General features: G+C 36.0%; 1 protein-coding gene across 1 annotated transcript in view; it reads left to right on the top strand.

The window, feature by feature from the left end:
• SLC7A9 (solute carrier family 7 member 9) overlaps positions 1 to 17,290 on the top strand; it is a 369,032-nt gene that overhangs the window by 32,045 nt on the left and 319,697 nt on the right. Inside the window, exon 2 of the mRNA XM_044081885.1 lies at positions 14,230 to 14,377. Within this exon, the coding sequence (XP_043937820.1) occupies positions 14,230 to 14,377 (148 nt within the window). The remainder of the gene's footprint in view (positions 1 to 14,229; positions 14,378 to 17,290) is intronic.

Raw genomic sequence — 17,290 nt, 5'->3', positions numbered from 1 at the left:
CCTATGGACACCAAAGTCACATAGTACACCTGGATCAACAGAACCTAATCAGGGCTTTAATTAGAGTTTTAGCCCTCTATACAATGCAGCTAGCTGCACTGTGATTTCAGTACAGTTAGTGGGAAGTCTAAAAACTGATTATCAAGTCACTTTAACTAGTAGTGCAATAACAGTGAAATAGTTCTCTGTTATGAAAATATATCACATAGCGCTCTGCTTTTGTCACACTTTTCAACATATTAATCAGAAGTTTAAATTTCTACACTAGTCAACATTTGAGTTCTATAAACAGACCTGCTTTATTGCTGCTATCCTGAAGACTTACAATTGTCTTTTGGTGACGGTAAATGAGAGGTGAAATGCTTCTCTTCGATTGCAGTCTTGTCATGCACCATTTGAAATATGCAGAGCTAGCTGTACCCATTTTTCTGTCCCTATTTCTAAAGCCCATTTAAAACTCACAACAGCTCCTTGAGCTTAACAAGAGTTCATCCTTAGCCAGTTCTCCTCCAGTTGTCTTTTTATGGGGACAGTCTTATTTGGCATTTATCATTTATGGAAACAAAATAATTTAGAATCCTTGAAAGTTCTAGAATTTGCTGGTTAAGCTTATTGTAAACTCTCCAGCTAAATGGCTTAAGAAACGAATATGCCTGGGATGAAGCTGCAGGCATAATATTATTCAGCTTGTTGGAGGTGTAAGTCTTGTAAGGAGAATATATGACTTACCTGGCATATGACTGTACATGTGGTGTCTGAGTGGGCTGAGGTATTGCCTCTGTGTTCTAGCTTGTCAAAGGCATCACCTTACAAGAGCATGTGGGGAAGTGTATATCTGTTGTGAGTCCATTTTGCCAGTCTGCATTGCTCCACACTCTCCCAATTTTGGAAATAGATGTGGGTCACTCACATCTCAAAGACAGTCACTGAGGAGTCTTTTCAGGTAACATAAGTGCATTATGTGAGATGTGACTGTCACAAAGTTTTTCTGATAGCAAATTATGATACAAATGATATCCAAATACTGTAAAAACAGACAAGTCAAACTATTTTTAAATGTTGCATAAGCCTTCCATAAAATCCATGAAGCGCATGGCATATAGACGCGATTCATGTCTTATTATAACATTATTATTTGCACTGGGAGTAGTATAGCATGATCTTTGCCATGGTGATACATTTCTTATCTGTTTCTAAAACATATTCCTCACCTTTTGTCATAATCATATGCTTTATCACAGCCATTTCATTGGCAATAGATAATAATCTCATAAGCAGCAATCTATGAATTCAGGCACATTAAGAAAAGCAGATTTAGTTAAAACCACATAAAAAGTATTTTCTTTTCTCTTTTCAGTTTATTTTTACATGTTCCTTTCTAACTAGACTGCCATGTTGTGGCCAGCCATACCCCATGAGCTACTCCCAGGTATCTTCCCATCATATTATCCCCTCTCCATTGTCCCACCTTTCAGCCAGAGTTTTCCCACTCCCATGTATTGCCTGAAAGTACCTACTAAGTGGTTGCTTGGTCCCCCTTCCTCTCAAGGGAATGAAGGATACTGCTGCATGTTGGCTTTTATCAGTGTTTCATGTGTCTTGAAGTCCCTCACAATTTCTGGCACAGGAGAGTAAGACAGAGGGATTAGGCTATGGCAGTGCAATGAATGGACAGCATCTGGACTACAAGGGAAGCTGTAACCTCCCTACTCTAAACCAGATTGTGACATCAGTGATACGTGTGTGACCCTGTTAATACTTATAGGTTATCCATTGGTAACCCATATCTAGGCCTTGCTAACCCTCAGTTTTTTGAGCATATACATTTCATCCCTGTCCCAAGGGAAGTATTGTATCTAGTTGATTGTTCTTCATTGTAGCTAATACTGACATTATAGGATCATTTCTGTATAAAGACAATTTGTGGTTCAAACTCACTCCTTGTTTCTGTTGTACTGACTGACAAGACTTCCATTATTATTCAAGATTTCATCACTAATACATAATCAAGAATAAAGAACTATGGTTAAGGAAGTAAGATGTATTATCATCTTCCTGTACACATCTGTGTACATTTCTGAAGTATTTTTTTTTTTGCCGTGGGTTAAAGTAATGGCTGAAAAAGTATTCACTAGACCAGTCTATATACCACACCTTTAAAATAAATAAAGAAATAAACTACCATCTGCAAATTGATAGGGAGAGTAAATCAAGTGAATTCTGTCATATCTGGTATTCCAGTTTTGAATGCATATACCAGGTGATGAAGGACATTTTAGCAGTGGAAGGCAATGTCTACTAGTTGTGTTCTTGTTTCTAAGGTGATAAGATCTCATATTCAGTGTCTGGTTGGGTGTATATTGAATGACTAATGCAACCATACTTCAAGACTCAATATATCATGTACAAACCACTGGACACCATTCCATCAAAATAAGCAAAAAAAAGTATAGCAGCTGTTTTTGCAAGGGGCAAGCAGCTATACATCTGCCCTCACACTCTTTCTCTATATATCTGCTAACTCAAATATTGCACAATAGTGTGGAAAACTGCAGCTCCTATACCCACTATTCTGCTATCTCTGGGAATAGCACTATATGCAATGATCACACACAAGAGGCCTGACTCCAAAAGGCTTGATCTTGGTGTAAGTGACTCACTCTGGTGTAAGCCTACCTTTTAGATAGGCCTTACACTGCAGTAAGTCACTTACAAAAAGAGCAAATATTTTGAGATTGGCCTGGCTTACACTGGAGTAAGTCACTAACATTGAAAGCAAGTGTTCTGGAATCTGGTCCTAGGTACTTTTACAGGTAGGCAAGCCTCCATGCACCTTGGACTGTGCCCCATACTCATAGTCTTTAAATATACTAACTGTGAGATCACAATATACTAGAAATAAGAACAAACTTTTCTACCCACACTGTTGCCCTTTTCCACAGTAGTTCACTGATGTAATGTTTCCAATATATATTTATTTATTTCACATTTGTTAACCAGGTTGGGCCAACTGAGCTAGAAACCCATTTTCAATGGAGACCCGAGAAGAAAAGCTCCAAGAAATTACATATAGATATTTGTAGAATATAGAAAAACATGTATTATAAGTTATACAATATAGTAAAAACAGGTAAAACATTGAATATGCACAAAAAGATTAAGCAAAATACATTTACAATAAACAAATAAAATGAGATCAATTTAACAGAATCTGGCAATTTCAAATATGTACAATATGTGTTTACAGATGAGGTATGGAATGTACAAATGTAAAGGCAAACTAGAGACACTGTACTATAAGTGATTCTGTAAAATACAAGAATAGATGAGCTACATACATAATTACATTGTTTTTAGTCATAGTGGATACATAGTAGTCACACTGCTACATGAGAATAACTACTTAAAAATGTGTGCTTTTTGAACTGATTTGTATTTGGGATGTTTTTTAAAGAGTTAGGAAGTTTGTTTCAGACTAAGGACACACTGTAATTGTAAAGTACTTTACCAGTGTTTTTGTTGGGTTTGTGTATGTCAAGGAGTTGATGGTCAGAGCTTCTGAGGGATCTAGTGGGGGTGTAGAAGGAAATGAGGGAAGAGAGGGAGGGGCAGGCAGTAGGTTTGTGAAGGATGGAGTGTGCAATTTGTAGTTGTGATATAAGAAGTTGATGGGGGAATTCTGGCCATTGTAGTTTTTTAATGCAATGCAGTGGTGTGATGTATAAGGTTGGCTTGTTGCAAATCTGGCAATTTTGTTATAGGTTTGTTCAAGTAGGAAGATTAATGTGGTTTGTAAGCTTGTGAGGATGGGGGCAGCATAGAGAAGTTATGGCAACAGAGAGGCCCTAGCTAGGGATACTTTTGCGTCTGGTATGAGGAATATTTTGTTTTGATAGAGTAATCCCAGTTTTTAATGTGTCTTTTTGATACACTGATTAATATGCTGGTCAAATTTTAGTTGGTCATCTATTATGGTGCCCATGAGTTTAGTATGTGGATCAGCTTTCATAACTGTGTTGTTTAGAGATGAGATGGAAAAGGTGGATTTATGGTGAGAGAGTGATCTTGGTAGGAACAGTAAGAGTTTAGGGTTAAAGATAGGTTGGTTTTCATTAAGCCATTTTTCTACGGAGATGAATGTGTTTTGTGTAAGAGAATGGAGATGTGACATGTTGTCAGAGGTGATGATGAAGGTTGAGTCGTCTGTATATTGGATAAGAGTTGAGTGGCTACAGGCAGAGTGGAGGTGGTTGGTAAAGATATTGAATAAAAGGGGGCCTAGGATAGAACCCTGTGGGACCTCTGTTTTTACAGGCAAGAAGGGGGAGCAGGAAGTGAGCCATCACCAGATTGTAGTCTATTAGTAAGGTAGCTGGAGAACCACTGAAAAGTGGGAGGAGAGAGGCTGAGATCAGTTAGTTGTGTTAATAGTTTTGAGTGAGACACCATATCAAATACTTTGGATTGGTCAAGGAAGAGACAGAACACTAGTTGGTTATTATCTCTAGCCTTGCAACTGTATGAGTAAAAGACAAGGCAGTAGCAATACTGTGGTTTGACTGAGAGCCATGTTGGGTAGGGGTTAAAAGGTTTTAATGGATTAGGTATTTAAGCAGTTGAGAGTGTATGCAATTTTCAAGAATTTTAGAAAGTGGTGATAGGATGGCTATTGGTTTAAAGTTAGAGGGATCTGTGGAGCTACCTCCTTTGTGCAGTGGTATAGTATAGAAATAATTCCAGATATTTAGAACTGTACCTTCTTGAATAGATCTATTTATTAGTACAGAGAAGGCAATGGAATCAGCAGCAAGCTTGAGAAGGGGGGTAGTTTATCAGCAGATGGAGAGCTAGTTTTAAATTTATGAAGAAGAGATTTGATATAGGAAGTGGTTAAATTTATGAAGAAGAGATTTGATATAGGAAGTGGGGACAGGTTTAAGAGAGAAAGGGTTTTTTATTATTAAAGGTAGAAGATGCGGAAGAGTTTGGGGGATCGGAGATAAGGTCTGAGTGAGTTAGTCTGCAGATAGTGTCTATGAAGTAGTCATTAAGCAGTGTAGCAGTCTCCAGTGGTGAGTTATTAGAGAAGGGATTTGAGGTTGTGGGGTTACCAAGGTAAAGGATATTATTGATAGTGGACCAGAATCTTTCAGAGTTGGAGAGGTGATTAGTTTGTGCTCTATTATAAAAGTTTTTCTTGTCCTGGTAAATGCTCTTTTTTGTAAGGTTTCTGATTTCCTTGTATTTTTGTATTAGGGAAGGAGATTTGGTTTTCTGCCAGGTTTTCCAGATACTATCCCTTTTATACATGAGGGAGTAGGTTTTTTTTTAATACCCAAAGTGCATAGTTAGCTTTTATCCTAATTTTTCTTTGGGGAGCAAGTGAGTCTAAGATTTTAAGGAAAATTTAGCTAAATTTTTCAACAACTTCATTAAATGAAGGTGGTGAAGGAAAGACCAGTTAATGGATGCCAGTTTAGAGATAAATGATTCAGTATCGAAGGAGGATAAGTTATGTCAGTCTCTGTATATATGGGATTTAAATAGATGGATAGAGTGTCTTTGTATGAGAATAGGAAGGTGGTCACTAAGGGAGTCGGGTAAGGTGAGGGGGTTGTGGTAAAGATTAGGGTCTGCATTAAGTATATCAAGGATAGAGGTGGAACCAGAGCTTTTATTAAAGTGAGTGGGGGATGTGACGAGTTGTTTGAAGCCATATAGGTTAATACTAATATTTGGAGAGTCTGTCATAAGTTTAGACCAGTCTATGTTCACATCTCCCCGAATGGTAGTTTCATAGAATATGTTATCAGAGAGCCATGGCAGTATGTTTTCTATTATTGGAATGTTGTTTCCTGGTGGGATATAAATTGAGGCTACAGCAAACCTTTTGTGGGAATTCAAGTGACAGTTTAATACAATTAGTTCAGTAGGGTGAAAACTTGACAATGGTGTTTATACAGGGGAGACACTGAGAAGATCAGAGTTGAGAACTGCAATACCACCACCTGTTTTTGTCTATCTAATTGAAATATGTTGTAACCCAGGGGTAGGATTTCATGAGCTATGTGGGGTTTAACCAAGTTTCAGTTATAAGCAAAAAAATGACTAATCAAATATTCATCCATAACAGTTACATATACTAATTCTTATATGCTAAAATAATTTGTATATATATTCATATTTATGGATAATTAAATTTATTTATGTTTTATATATATTTTTCATACATCTTTATATCCATAGGGATATTATAACTATATATATTTATCTATTTATTTATTTAATGTTTGATATTCAATATTTAATGTATAATACTTAATATTTAACATTTAATATTTGATCAGATGAATAATATATTGATCATTTATATATATATATTTTATTATACATCCAACTATATACATCATATATTTTACACTTCAAACGATATATTTCATATTTTGTTAGACTCATATTATTATTAAAAATTTTTTTAAATATTTATGAACAACATCAAATTCATAATCTTTGTTATAACAATTGAGTCCACTGCTATACTTATGAATTTAATAAAGATTAACGAAAAAATTTGGAAGATTCAAATGTTATAATAACGCACTTACATTTCATCAAAACAGACATTTATTTATTTATTTATTTATTTATCTATCAATTTTTATAGATAAATGTTTCTATAGATAATTGTTTTTATAGATAAATGCTTCATATATATGTCATTATTGTTCTTGTTTTAAATGTGTTTTAAATGTGCTTTTCCATACTGAAACTTGGTAATTTAATTTAGTTATTAATTTAGTTATTATATTTTTTGGAACACTCGCTGTCAGCGTTAACTTCTAATGTTGACAACTAGCTGGAGAATGCTTCCTGAACAGTTTAGCTCTTTTAAAAACTTGGGCTTTCTCTGAACAGCATGTACTAACCAAAAACCTTCTAATTAACCTTCTAATTGAAAAATTGCATGATTTGTTTGCTTTGATTTGGCGCCTTTTTTATATTCATTTGTATAAATAGATGTTTGGAATTTTATGTGTATTGTCTGATGAAGCGTGGTGGTGACCACGCGAAAGCGCTTACAATAAACGTTTTTGGTGTTCGTATACTGGATTGCTTATTGCTTACTGGAAAAGTGAAGTTATTGATTTTGAGTATTGACTTGCTGTTGTTATTCACATGAACTTTGAGTTTCGTTTGGATACACTAAGACTTTATACAACTTCGTGGTGAGAGAGCCTGGTTATTTTCCTCAAGTTTCAGTTATGGTTAAAATTTCAGGAGAGTGTTAGGCGATCCAGGAGTGCAGTCCTGTGGTTTTATTGAGAAGGCTTTGTAAGCTAATTGAGAACAGGTCTAGGGCTTTGGGGGTGAAGCAATAGGGAAGAGGTAAGGATATGTTAGGTAGAGGTAAGGGTGGCTATGTCACTTTGGAACATGGCTCTGGAATTACAAATCGAACTTCAAGCACAGTACTTGCCAGGCAAGGAAAACACGCTGACAGACAACCTAAGCAGAAATATGACAGATCCACATGAATGGAAGTTGCATCCTCTAGTTTTTACAGAGATAATTCAAGCATGGGGAAGGCCAGACATAGATCTCTTTGCCTCCCACAAAAATCACCAATTGACAAAATTCTGCTCAAGGACTTTTCATCAAAAGGCCTGGAGAGTGGACACTCTCTCTTTCAGTTGGACAACAATGACAGTTTATGCCTTTCCACCTCTTCCTCTGCTGCCCAAAGTTCTATTAAAAACCAGAGCATACAGACCAAAGATGATTCTCATTGCTCCAGACTGGCCAAGACAGCAATGGTACCCACTCCTGAGTAGCCTGACACATTCCCCTCCATGGACCCTACCTCTAATGCCTCTTCTTCTGACTCAGCACAGCTTCAAAACTCTTCACAGTCAGCTGAAAACACTCAATTTGGCCGCATGGAAGATTCCTTAACATCACAACAGATCCTACTCTCCAAGGAGGTGCAGGATGTCATTTTGGAGGCCAGAAGACCATCTACTAGAAAAGCTTACTCCGCAAAATGGAAACGGTTTTGTGCCTGGTATGAGAAAAAGGGCCAGAATCCTGGAAAACTGAATTTACCTCAAATATTACAGTATCTAGCTGAGATGCTAAGCAGTGGACTTTCATTCTCCTCCATCAAAATCCATGCCTCAGCCATTTCTGCAGAATACAACACTGATCCACCTTTATTCTCTCACCCCCTCTTAAGACAGTTCCTCAGAGGGGCTAAGAATATAAAACCCCCAAGGAAACAACCAATACCTGCTTGGGACCTCAATTTCATTCTAGAAAAGCTGACCTTGCCTCCTTTTGAGCCAGCTGCCTCAACAGATTTGCAATATTTGTCCTGGAAAACAGCTTTCCTTCTGGCTATCACCTCAGCTCATAGGGTATCGGAACTACAAACCCTCATGGCTGTGCAGCCTTTTATCATCTTCCATCAGGACAGAGTTTCCTTACGAACCAACCCGTCCTTTATGCCAAAGGTGGTATCCAGGGTAGCTTTGAATCAGGCTATACACTTACCTACCTTTTACCCTAATCCTCAAAACAAAGGGGAGAGACTACTACATTCCTTGGACATCCACAGACAGCTGCATTATTATTTGGACAGAACAAAGCCTTTCAGAAAATAAGAACACCTCTTTGTGTCCTATGCTATAGGAGCTCAAGGGAAGCCAATTTCCAAACAGACAATTTCAAAATGGATAGCCCAGTGCATACACTTTTGTTACTCTTTTCATGGTAAAACTGTACCTGCAGGCATCAGATCTCACTCCACAAGGGCCACAGCTACCTCTGCAGCTTTCCTCAGAGGAGTTCCTACCAAAGATATTTTGGAAGCAGCCACTTGGAGTTCTGTGCATACCTTCTCCAAGCACTACCACCTACCGTTATACTCCAAAACTAGAGCAGGCTTTGCCACTGCAGTCTTGCAGGGCATCCTGGCTCCTCCTAGTTCCACCTAGTGCCTGCCACCCCTTTCTTAGCTTTGGGATTCTACCCATCTGTTATGACTGCAGCTGTATGCACAATGAACATAGTACAGTTTTGTACCTACCATAAATGTAGATGTTCGAGTGCTAATACAGCTGCAGTCCAGGTTTCCCTCCCTCCTTCCCCTCTTGGGACAGGCCTTTTGGCTAACACCTCCTCATACAACCTGATTGGGGTATTCATTTATGGTGTATTTGCTTGCAACTACTGTATTTTGATTATATGGCATTGCTTTATTACACAATTTTATGTATTGCCTTCCTTCTGGGGGCACCTGACATCTGGGGGAAGAAAAACTGAAGAAAATGGTGTCGGCTGGTTCTTTTATACCCCTGTCACACTGACGTCAGGGAAGAAGCGACGACAACCGACGCCGGACCTAGACTTTGGAATTCAGCCGACCGAGGACCCGCCTGACGGCAGGAGAACCCATCTGTTATGACTGCAGCTGTATTAGCACTCGAACATCTACATTTATGGTAGGTACAAAACTGTACTTTTTGCCTTTAAGAATAAATCTAAACTGAAATGACAACTCAGTTATAGGAGTTAGCACAACATGTTGAGAAGTGATAGGAAAGGCATTTTTATGTGTCTTGTATGCAATTATTGTGAAAATATATGCTCCACAGATCATTTTATTCATCCTGTTACTAAGTGCACATATGAATTTAAATGTTATGTTAACTGTGAGTCAAAGAATTTAGTGCATTTAGCAAAGTGTTCTGAGTGCTCTAATGTTTATGTTGGGAAGACTAATACAATCTTAAAAGAACAAATTAGTGAGCATATATACGATATTAAGAAATTAAATAACTGGAATGTTCTGGCTAATAATATATTACAGCATGGTGTGATGCATATATTTAGCTTTTTAGTTATACATTTATTAAACAATAAGCATTGATCTAGAGATAGTAGAAATGAGACAGAAGACTAGATGTTACTGGAAACATGGCTCTGAATAAATCTTATAGTCTGAAACCCATGCCAAACACAATAGTTATAAGACATTCAATTGTTTTCTTTTGATGTGGTGTTGTGTCATGTGATTTTAACTTTTAAATATTATGGTTTGACTGTATTTTTTTACTTGAAAATGTGCCTACAAAGTGAAAGCACTTGTTTATTTTACTTCAGTTCTGGAATTAATAGTGTTATTTGTTTGAGTCCCCATGGACTATGATGTTTGCAGATGACATTGTGATCTGTAGTGAGAGTAGGGAACAGGTGGAGGAGACCCTGGAGAGATGGAGATATGCTCTACAGAGAAGAGGAATTAAGGTCAGCAGGACTAAGACAGAATATATGTGTGTGAATGAGAGGGGGGATAGAAGAATGGTGAGGATGCAAGGAGTAGAGGTGGTGAAGGTGGATGAGTTTAAATACTTGTGGTCAATAGTTCAGAGTAATGGTGAGTGTGGAAGAGAGGTGAAGAAGAGAGTTCAGGCAGGATGGAGTGGGCAGAGAAGAGTGTCAGGTGTGATTTGTGACAGACGAGTACCTGTAAGAGTGAAAGGGAAGGTCTACAAGAGGGTAGTGAGACCAGCTATGTTATATGGGTTGGAGACAGTGGCAGGAGTTTGAGCTGGATGTGGCAGGGTTAAAGATGTTAAGATTTGCACTGGGTGTGATGAGGGTGGACAAGATTAGGAATAAGTATATTAGAGGGTCAGCCCAGGTTGGAAGGTTTGGAGACAAAGCCAGAGAGGCAAGATTACGATGGTTTGGACATATGGTGAGGAGGGATGCTGAGTATATTGGGAAAAAGATGCTAAGGATGAATCTACCAGGTAACAGGAAAAGAGGAAGGCCTAAGATAAGGTTTATGGATGTGGTGAGAGAGGACATGCAGGTGGTTGGTGTGACAAAGCAAGATGCAGAGGACAGGAAGAAATGGAAACAGGTGATCCGCTATGGCGACCCCTAACGGGAAAAGCCGAAAGAAGATGATGATTTGTTTGTGGTTACAATGCACCATTTACAATTTTTCCTTGATTTTATGTGGATTGTGTTGGGTTTAATCCTGGTATTGTTTATCTGTTTAGTTATGTTTTTCAGATTGTTGTAGGATGCGATTCATGTAGTATTTACTTGTAAAGCACCACTGACACTGTACATGTATTCATATTATCTAATCAAAGATATTGTATGCTCCATATTATGACAAATTTTAAAGTTTAGATCTTCATTTATTTGACATAGTTAAAAGATGTGTTATATATCACACACAGCACTGCCGACAGACAATTTTATATTGGTTCAAAATATTCATGCTACTACAGTCTTCTTTAAATACAGACAATATGTTCAGAAATTTCTGTTTACTGCTTTGAGTGATGATGTCTAGTTGACAAAGAAAAGTATCAGTCATGTTATAAATATTTATGTCTAACTAAATGAAAATTTAGAAGAAATAAAAGAATAAACATTTAATGTTTTGTTCTAACAGTGAGCTATGCTTTTTAAGCATGAAAGCCACCTGGCAGGTGATATGACTTCTTTGTTAAACAGAAAAGAGATACAGTATAAATGCGTTTCCAAGAGAATGTGTTACTTTAATTCTGGAAACATGTGGTCAAATCCCTACAACACATTAAAGTACTGTACACATTTTCTGCAAAGAAACTTTACTCCTCACCCCCCCCCATATCCCTTGTAATAATATATACTAACTCCGAGGTTTCACTAACTCAGACAAAAATGAATAACTGTTTTACAAACAATATAACTACTCACTTTTATTCAAGTTAACATAGAATTAAAGGAAGTCAAAATGAGCAACACCACCTCACACACATCTGATGAATCAAGTGAATCATTCTTATATTGGCTAGTTAAGTTTACACTGATATTCTGACATGTTCTATGATTTAGATATTCAATAACATGAGATTTCTATATTGTGGCTTCTTTGAGTTGTTATTCTCTGACTTAATGCTCCAGACGTCATAAAGTAGCCATATGTGAATATAAAGTTATATCAGTTACACAAAAGAAGCCTTTGTCAGAATTAATATCATCAACTTCTAAAAAAATATCAGCTTCTACTAACTAAGGGCATTTTCTGTTAACCTTCAATAAAAAACTGTGTGTTTTTTGGAAAGGGACAAGTATCCCCATATGCCGTACCCCCAGAACCTAATATATATACTAACTCCAATATCCTGTAACAGTGAAGAAAGGGAGGAACATTCTTTACCTTACCTAACTCCCATTCATCTACAGACACCTTTCTGTGCCATTATCTTTCTCTGACACACACACACACACACACACACACACACACACACACACACACACACACACACACTGCATTAGCATTCATATACACACACTCTTCGCTCATCCAATCACACACACACATGCATGCACATATGGTGTTGACAAAACCTACCCCATTCAAACGCTCACAAACCACCATCCAATCTCACCTGCATTCAAAGATTAACCAATCCAGAACTCATCTACAGTCAAGTCATCTATCCACTAAACTTGCACACGTGTGTACACACTTTCAGAAATGGGAATAAATGGAGAAATATGACAATTCCTTCTTTGAAAAAAGTTTCTTTTGATACAGTGAATACACCCCTGCAGTCACACACATACTTTCACAAAAACAGGATTCAATGAAACAAATGATTTCTGCTTCAATGAAAGCCTCCTTTCTATGCAAAGAATGTTGTAACCCATAGCAGAATAGCATCACTTGTAATTTTTCCTCACTTCATTCTGATCATATTTTAGAGAGAGCTTTCTTGGAAATGTGATTTGAAAAAAAATGATTGGACTTACTATTTAGTTTGTTTTATGTTAATCTATTAAAAAGTATATTGTCTAATTGATCAGAAAGTATTACAAGAATTTGTAGAAGTTTTCACAATATCTCTGATTTTTTTTATTAAATGCACAATGCATTACTGTTACCTTTTACATAAAGAATAATTCAACATTCTTCTTCTGTATTTCTTTTTATACAGCTTAAAGACTGCTGTTTTAATTTTCTTTGCTATTTAATAATTCTTGAAAAGAAATATTAAACGCAGCAGCTACTTACAGAAGCGTGACATGATTCACTGTAAACACGTATAGCTTACTGATCTATGTTGTGAATCATTTTCCAGTGGTATAATCTTATGAGATTTTTTTTCCTTTGCTTGCTTTGATTTTAATTAAGTTGGGCATCATGGTCTGCTAGTACAAAAAAGACCAAAAGCAGAAATTTTCTTTTATATAACTTCAAATGTCACACCTCAGTCAAAAAATGAAAGATAGCATACTCTCTTCCATGAATATAATAATGCAATCTTGTCTCATCTAAATTTTTGTGTAACATCATTTTAACTCTTACCTTTGTAGAAATATATGCACAGACTGAAATCTGTGGCAATCTATGCCAGTATAACAATAACTGGTATGTTTCAACCTCTTGTCACTTCTTAAGAACGTAGGGATTATTACTGTAAGATAGAGTTTTACCAGATACCTTTTGGATGAGTAATACTGGTTTGAAGTGTTAGTGAATACAGCATTCATTTTTTCCATATTTTCTCTTCCTACATGCAGCAGCTCTCTAGTTTATCTTTTATTATGCACTTACTGACTTATCTGTTCCCTCTTCTTTGCACTGGCAGAGTTTTGGAAAGGGTGAAGAAGAGCAAGAGAAAATGATCATCAATGTTTTCTGATATTTTCCTGACCCAAATCATTTTGTACCCGAGGACTGTGATAGTGTTCTGACCAGTGAATAGCATATTTCATGTTATGCACAGATTAAGCAAGTAAGCACTTTGCTATTCTAGCTTGCATCCTGACTAAATAGTCTTCTCATGTTTAGAGTAAAAAAGTGGTGCCAAGTGCAGTAACACTAAATGAATACTAGAAATGCACCTAATTTACCATGAAGCAATTATAGCAGTTAATTACAAAGTTTGATATAACTGAGCAGCACCTTTTGAAAACTATGCTATAGATGTTCAAAACTGAGGTTTCTAATGAAAAAAATGAACTTCAGCTGTGTTAAATAAGGCTATTTATGAAAAAAGTAAAAGATTCAAATACAATTTCTGAAAGAGAGATTACATAAAGTAATAATGAATAAAATACAATAGAATAAAAATGAATAAAATAGAAATGTTAAAATAATTACCACAATTACCTTCCTGAGAGTTATGTAATTTTATCTTTTTTTCTTTTACAATCAAGTTTGGCCTCTTCAGTGGTACATGCCTCATTGTTGGAACCATGATTGGCTCAGGAATATTTATCTCGCCCAAATCAGTACTATCAAATGTTGGAGCTGTGGGACCTTCACTAATTATTTGGGCAGCATGTGGAGTGCTTTCTACTCTAGGTAAGCAACAGTAATAGTGAATGTATATAACTGTTAATCGTGTACATGTCTGCATTTAATTTTATAGCTTTTGGATTTATTTATAAACACACAGGTTGAAATTTCCAAAAACTTGTTCATTGGCCCATTGTTTGGGGATATTTAGTTTTATTCAGCAAAGTAGCTTAGTACCTCTAGACAAAAACATTTAGATAAAATGAAATAGTTTTGCCTTAATATTGTGATTTCCATCCAGATATGTACAATATTTAGCTGAAAGTTTCTTGCAGAAAATATACATTATAAGTTAACTAGAGAACAGAAAATTAGACTAGATAAGTCATTCTTTTTTAGAGAATTAAAAGAACAAATTAAAAGTCTTAAAATGAATAAAGCTCCAGGGCTAGAATCTGTAATTCCTTAGTTATACAAGCCAATTCCTAACAATATACTGAAAGTATTGTTAAAAACTTTTGAAGAAGTTAGAAGTTCTTCAAATACTCTTCCTTCAGAGAGTCTCTCTACGTTCACCAATCTTAAAACAGTATAAAGATCCAAACCTATGTTCTTATTGCCCCATTTGACTTTTAAATGTGGGCTGTAAGGTTGTTATGTCTATATTGGTGAAAATGATTAATTGATGAAGATCAAACTGGCTTTATTTTGAATAGAAGAGTGCAAGATAATATCATTAAACTCATTTCATTAATATATATAGCTAATAAAAACAAGATGGAACTTTCAATTGTAAGTTTGGACCTGGATAAGGCTTTTGATACAGTTAATTGGGTTTATTTGTTTAGAGTGCTAGAAGAATATAATTTCTCCTTAGATTTTATAAATTTAATTACAAAACTATACAAGAATTCACTTTCTTTCATTAAAATAAGCTCCTTTTTATCCAGTCCTTTTAAAATAGTAAAGAGTACAAAACAAGGCTTTCCTTTGTCCCCTTTGTTATTTGCTATGATTATAGAACCTTTTGCAAATTATATTAGGTTAGGACCTTCACAAATTATATGGGCAACATGTGGAGTGCTTTCTACCCTAGGTAAGAAACTGTAATATTGAATTTATATAACTGTTAATCTTGTACATGTCTGCATTTAATTTTATAGCTTCTGGATTTATTTATAAACACACGGGTTGAAATTTCCGAAGACTTGTTCATTGGCCCATTTTTTTAGGGATAGCTAGTGTGATTCAGCAAAGTAGCTAAGCACCTGTAATAAAAAACTTTTAGATAAAATGAAATGATTTTTCCTTAATATTGTCATTTCCATCCAAAGATGTACAATGTACTGAAAATTGTGATTCAGGTGGATTTGCTTACTCTGGAAGGCAATGAAATACATTTGAAAAAGTACTTGCTGTTCTTGCATTGCCCTCAGGTACTTTGGCAACTTATTAGGATTTAAAAGAGCTTCAATAACTCAAAACTGTTCAAGTATTAACATATGACTGAGATTGTTTTTTGTAAAAACTATTTGTTGTATATCAAAAGAGTACAGTCATAAGAAAAACAGCAGCAGCCAAAGTGTGGAACAGTACTGTAAGTGTGTGTGTGTGTGTGTGTGTGTGTGTGTGTGTGTGTGTGTGTGTGTGTGTGTGTGTTTGTGTGTGTGTGTGAGAGACGGAGAGGGAAAGACTCTTTTTTTAATACAACTTTTGTTGGAAAACACTCCTATGGGAAAAAGCATCAAACCTCAAATCACTAAGTTTAGCAAAAAACACAAAAACAATGCTTTTGCAAGAGGGCAGGACCACTGCACCCATACTTCTACAGATATGCTAACTCAGAGATTACTTGGCTTATTTAGCATAAATTAGTAAGATCTATTTCTACTGAAATGATAGTAAGTATATATGTGTTTGCCTTGCATGTACTAATGGATGTCAATGTAGGAAAGTGGTGGTTGACTGTTGTTGTGGCTGATTGTTTGTGGTCAACTATATGAGAGCCAAGTATTGCATAAGTCGATTTTTGCTGATATGCTCACACACATGCATATGCATCTAGATAGATAGATGGAGAGATAGATATAGTTAATGTGTGCATCTTCAAATAATACTTTGGTCAAACATTAGATTGTCAAGCACAATATATCAAAAATTGTTTGACTGATCAGCTGCTGCAGACTTGCCTGCCCAACAGGACCCACGTTAAAGACCATCCTAGTGTTTACTGTATTTCACAGATCTTGCTAGCGTTCTCTTTGTTTAATTGTATATCAATTTGATGAATTCAATCAAAATCCTAAACAGTATATATGTGATGATGGGTTTATAGATATTATAATAGCCAACAGGGGCTGGTGACAGGAAGGAGAAATATCAGTCCTGCTTTATTAAACTGCATGTGGTCTAGACTCTCAGAAAATAACTGTCACTGAAAGGTTAGTCACACAACAGAAACCGAACTTACAACTGCACGTATGAAAAAAAAAAACAATAATTCTCTAAAGGGCTTATTGAAATTTATGCCAGCACACCTAAACCATACATGGGAACTTTCACAATCAGTCAGAGGAATTGTCCGAAAAGGTACATATTACTGGGTTGTGATGGATATTAAATTGCTGCATGCTAATATACAACAGTAACAGGGTTTGGAAGCAGTCAGCAAGTTTTGGGGTAAAGGACCACATAAAGATTTTATTATTTTTCTAATGGTGTTTTATTTGTCTGACAACTAGTTTTGCTTGACAAATATTTTTATTATCAGCTTAAAGGCATTGCTATGAAGGATGCCTATACCCCTTAAACCTTTCTTTATATGAGACTATGCACAAGTTTACTGTAATAATGTCATGTTATGGAAGTGCTATACAGAAGATTTGATCTATATATATATATAAAAGGGAAATATCAAGAAGTTTAATTTTTTTATAGTTATGTCATAATGCCCAAGGTTTAGATTTTACATATATTTGG

Source organism: Protopterus annectens, chromosome 8.part1, assembly GCF_019279795.1.
Source record: "Protopterus annectens isolate FY-2018-M chromosome 8.part1, PAN1.0, whole genome shotgun sequence".
Lineage (NCBI taxonomy): Eukaryota > Metazoa > Chordata > Ceratodontiformes > Protopteridae > Protopterus > Protopterus annectens.
Note: the sequence above shows the minus strand (reverse complement) of the source record. Positions and strands in the feature narration are given on the sequence as shown.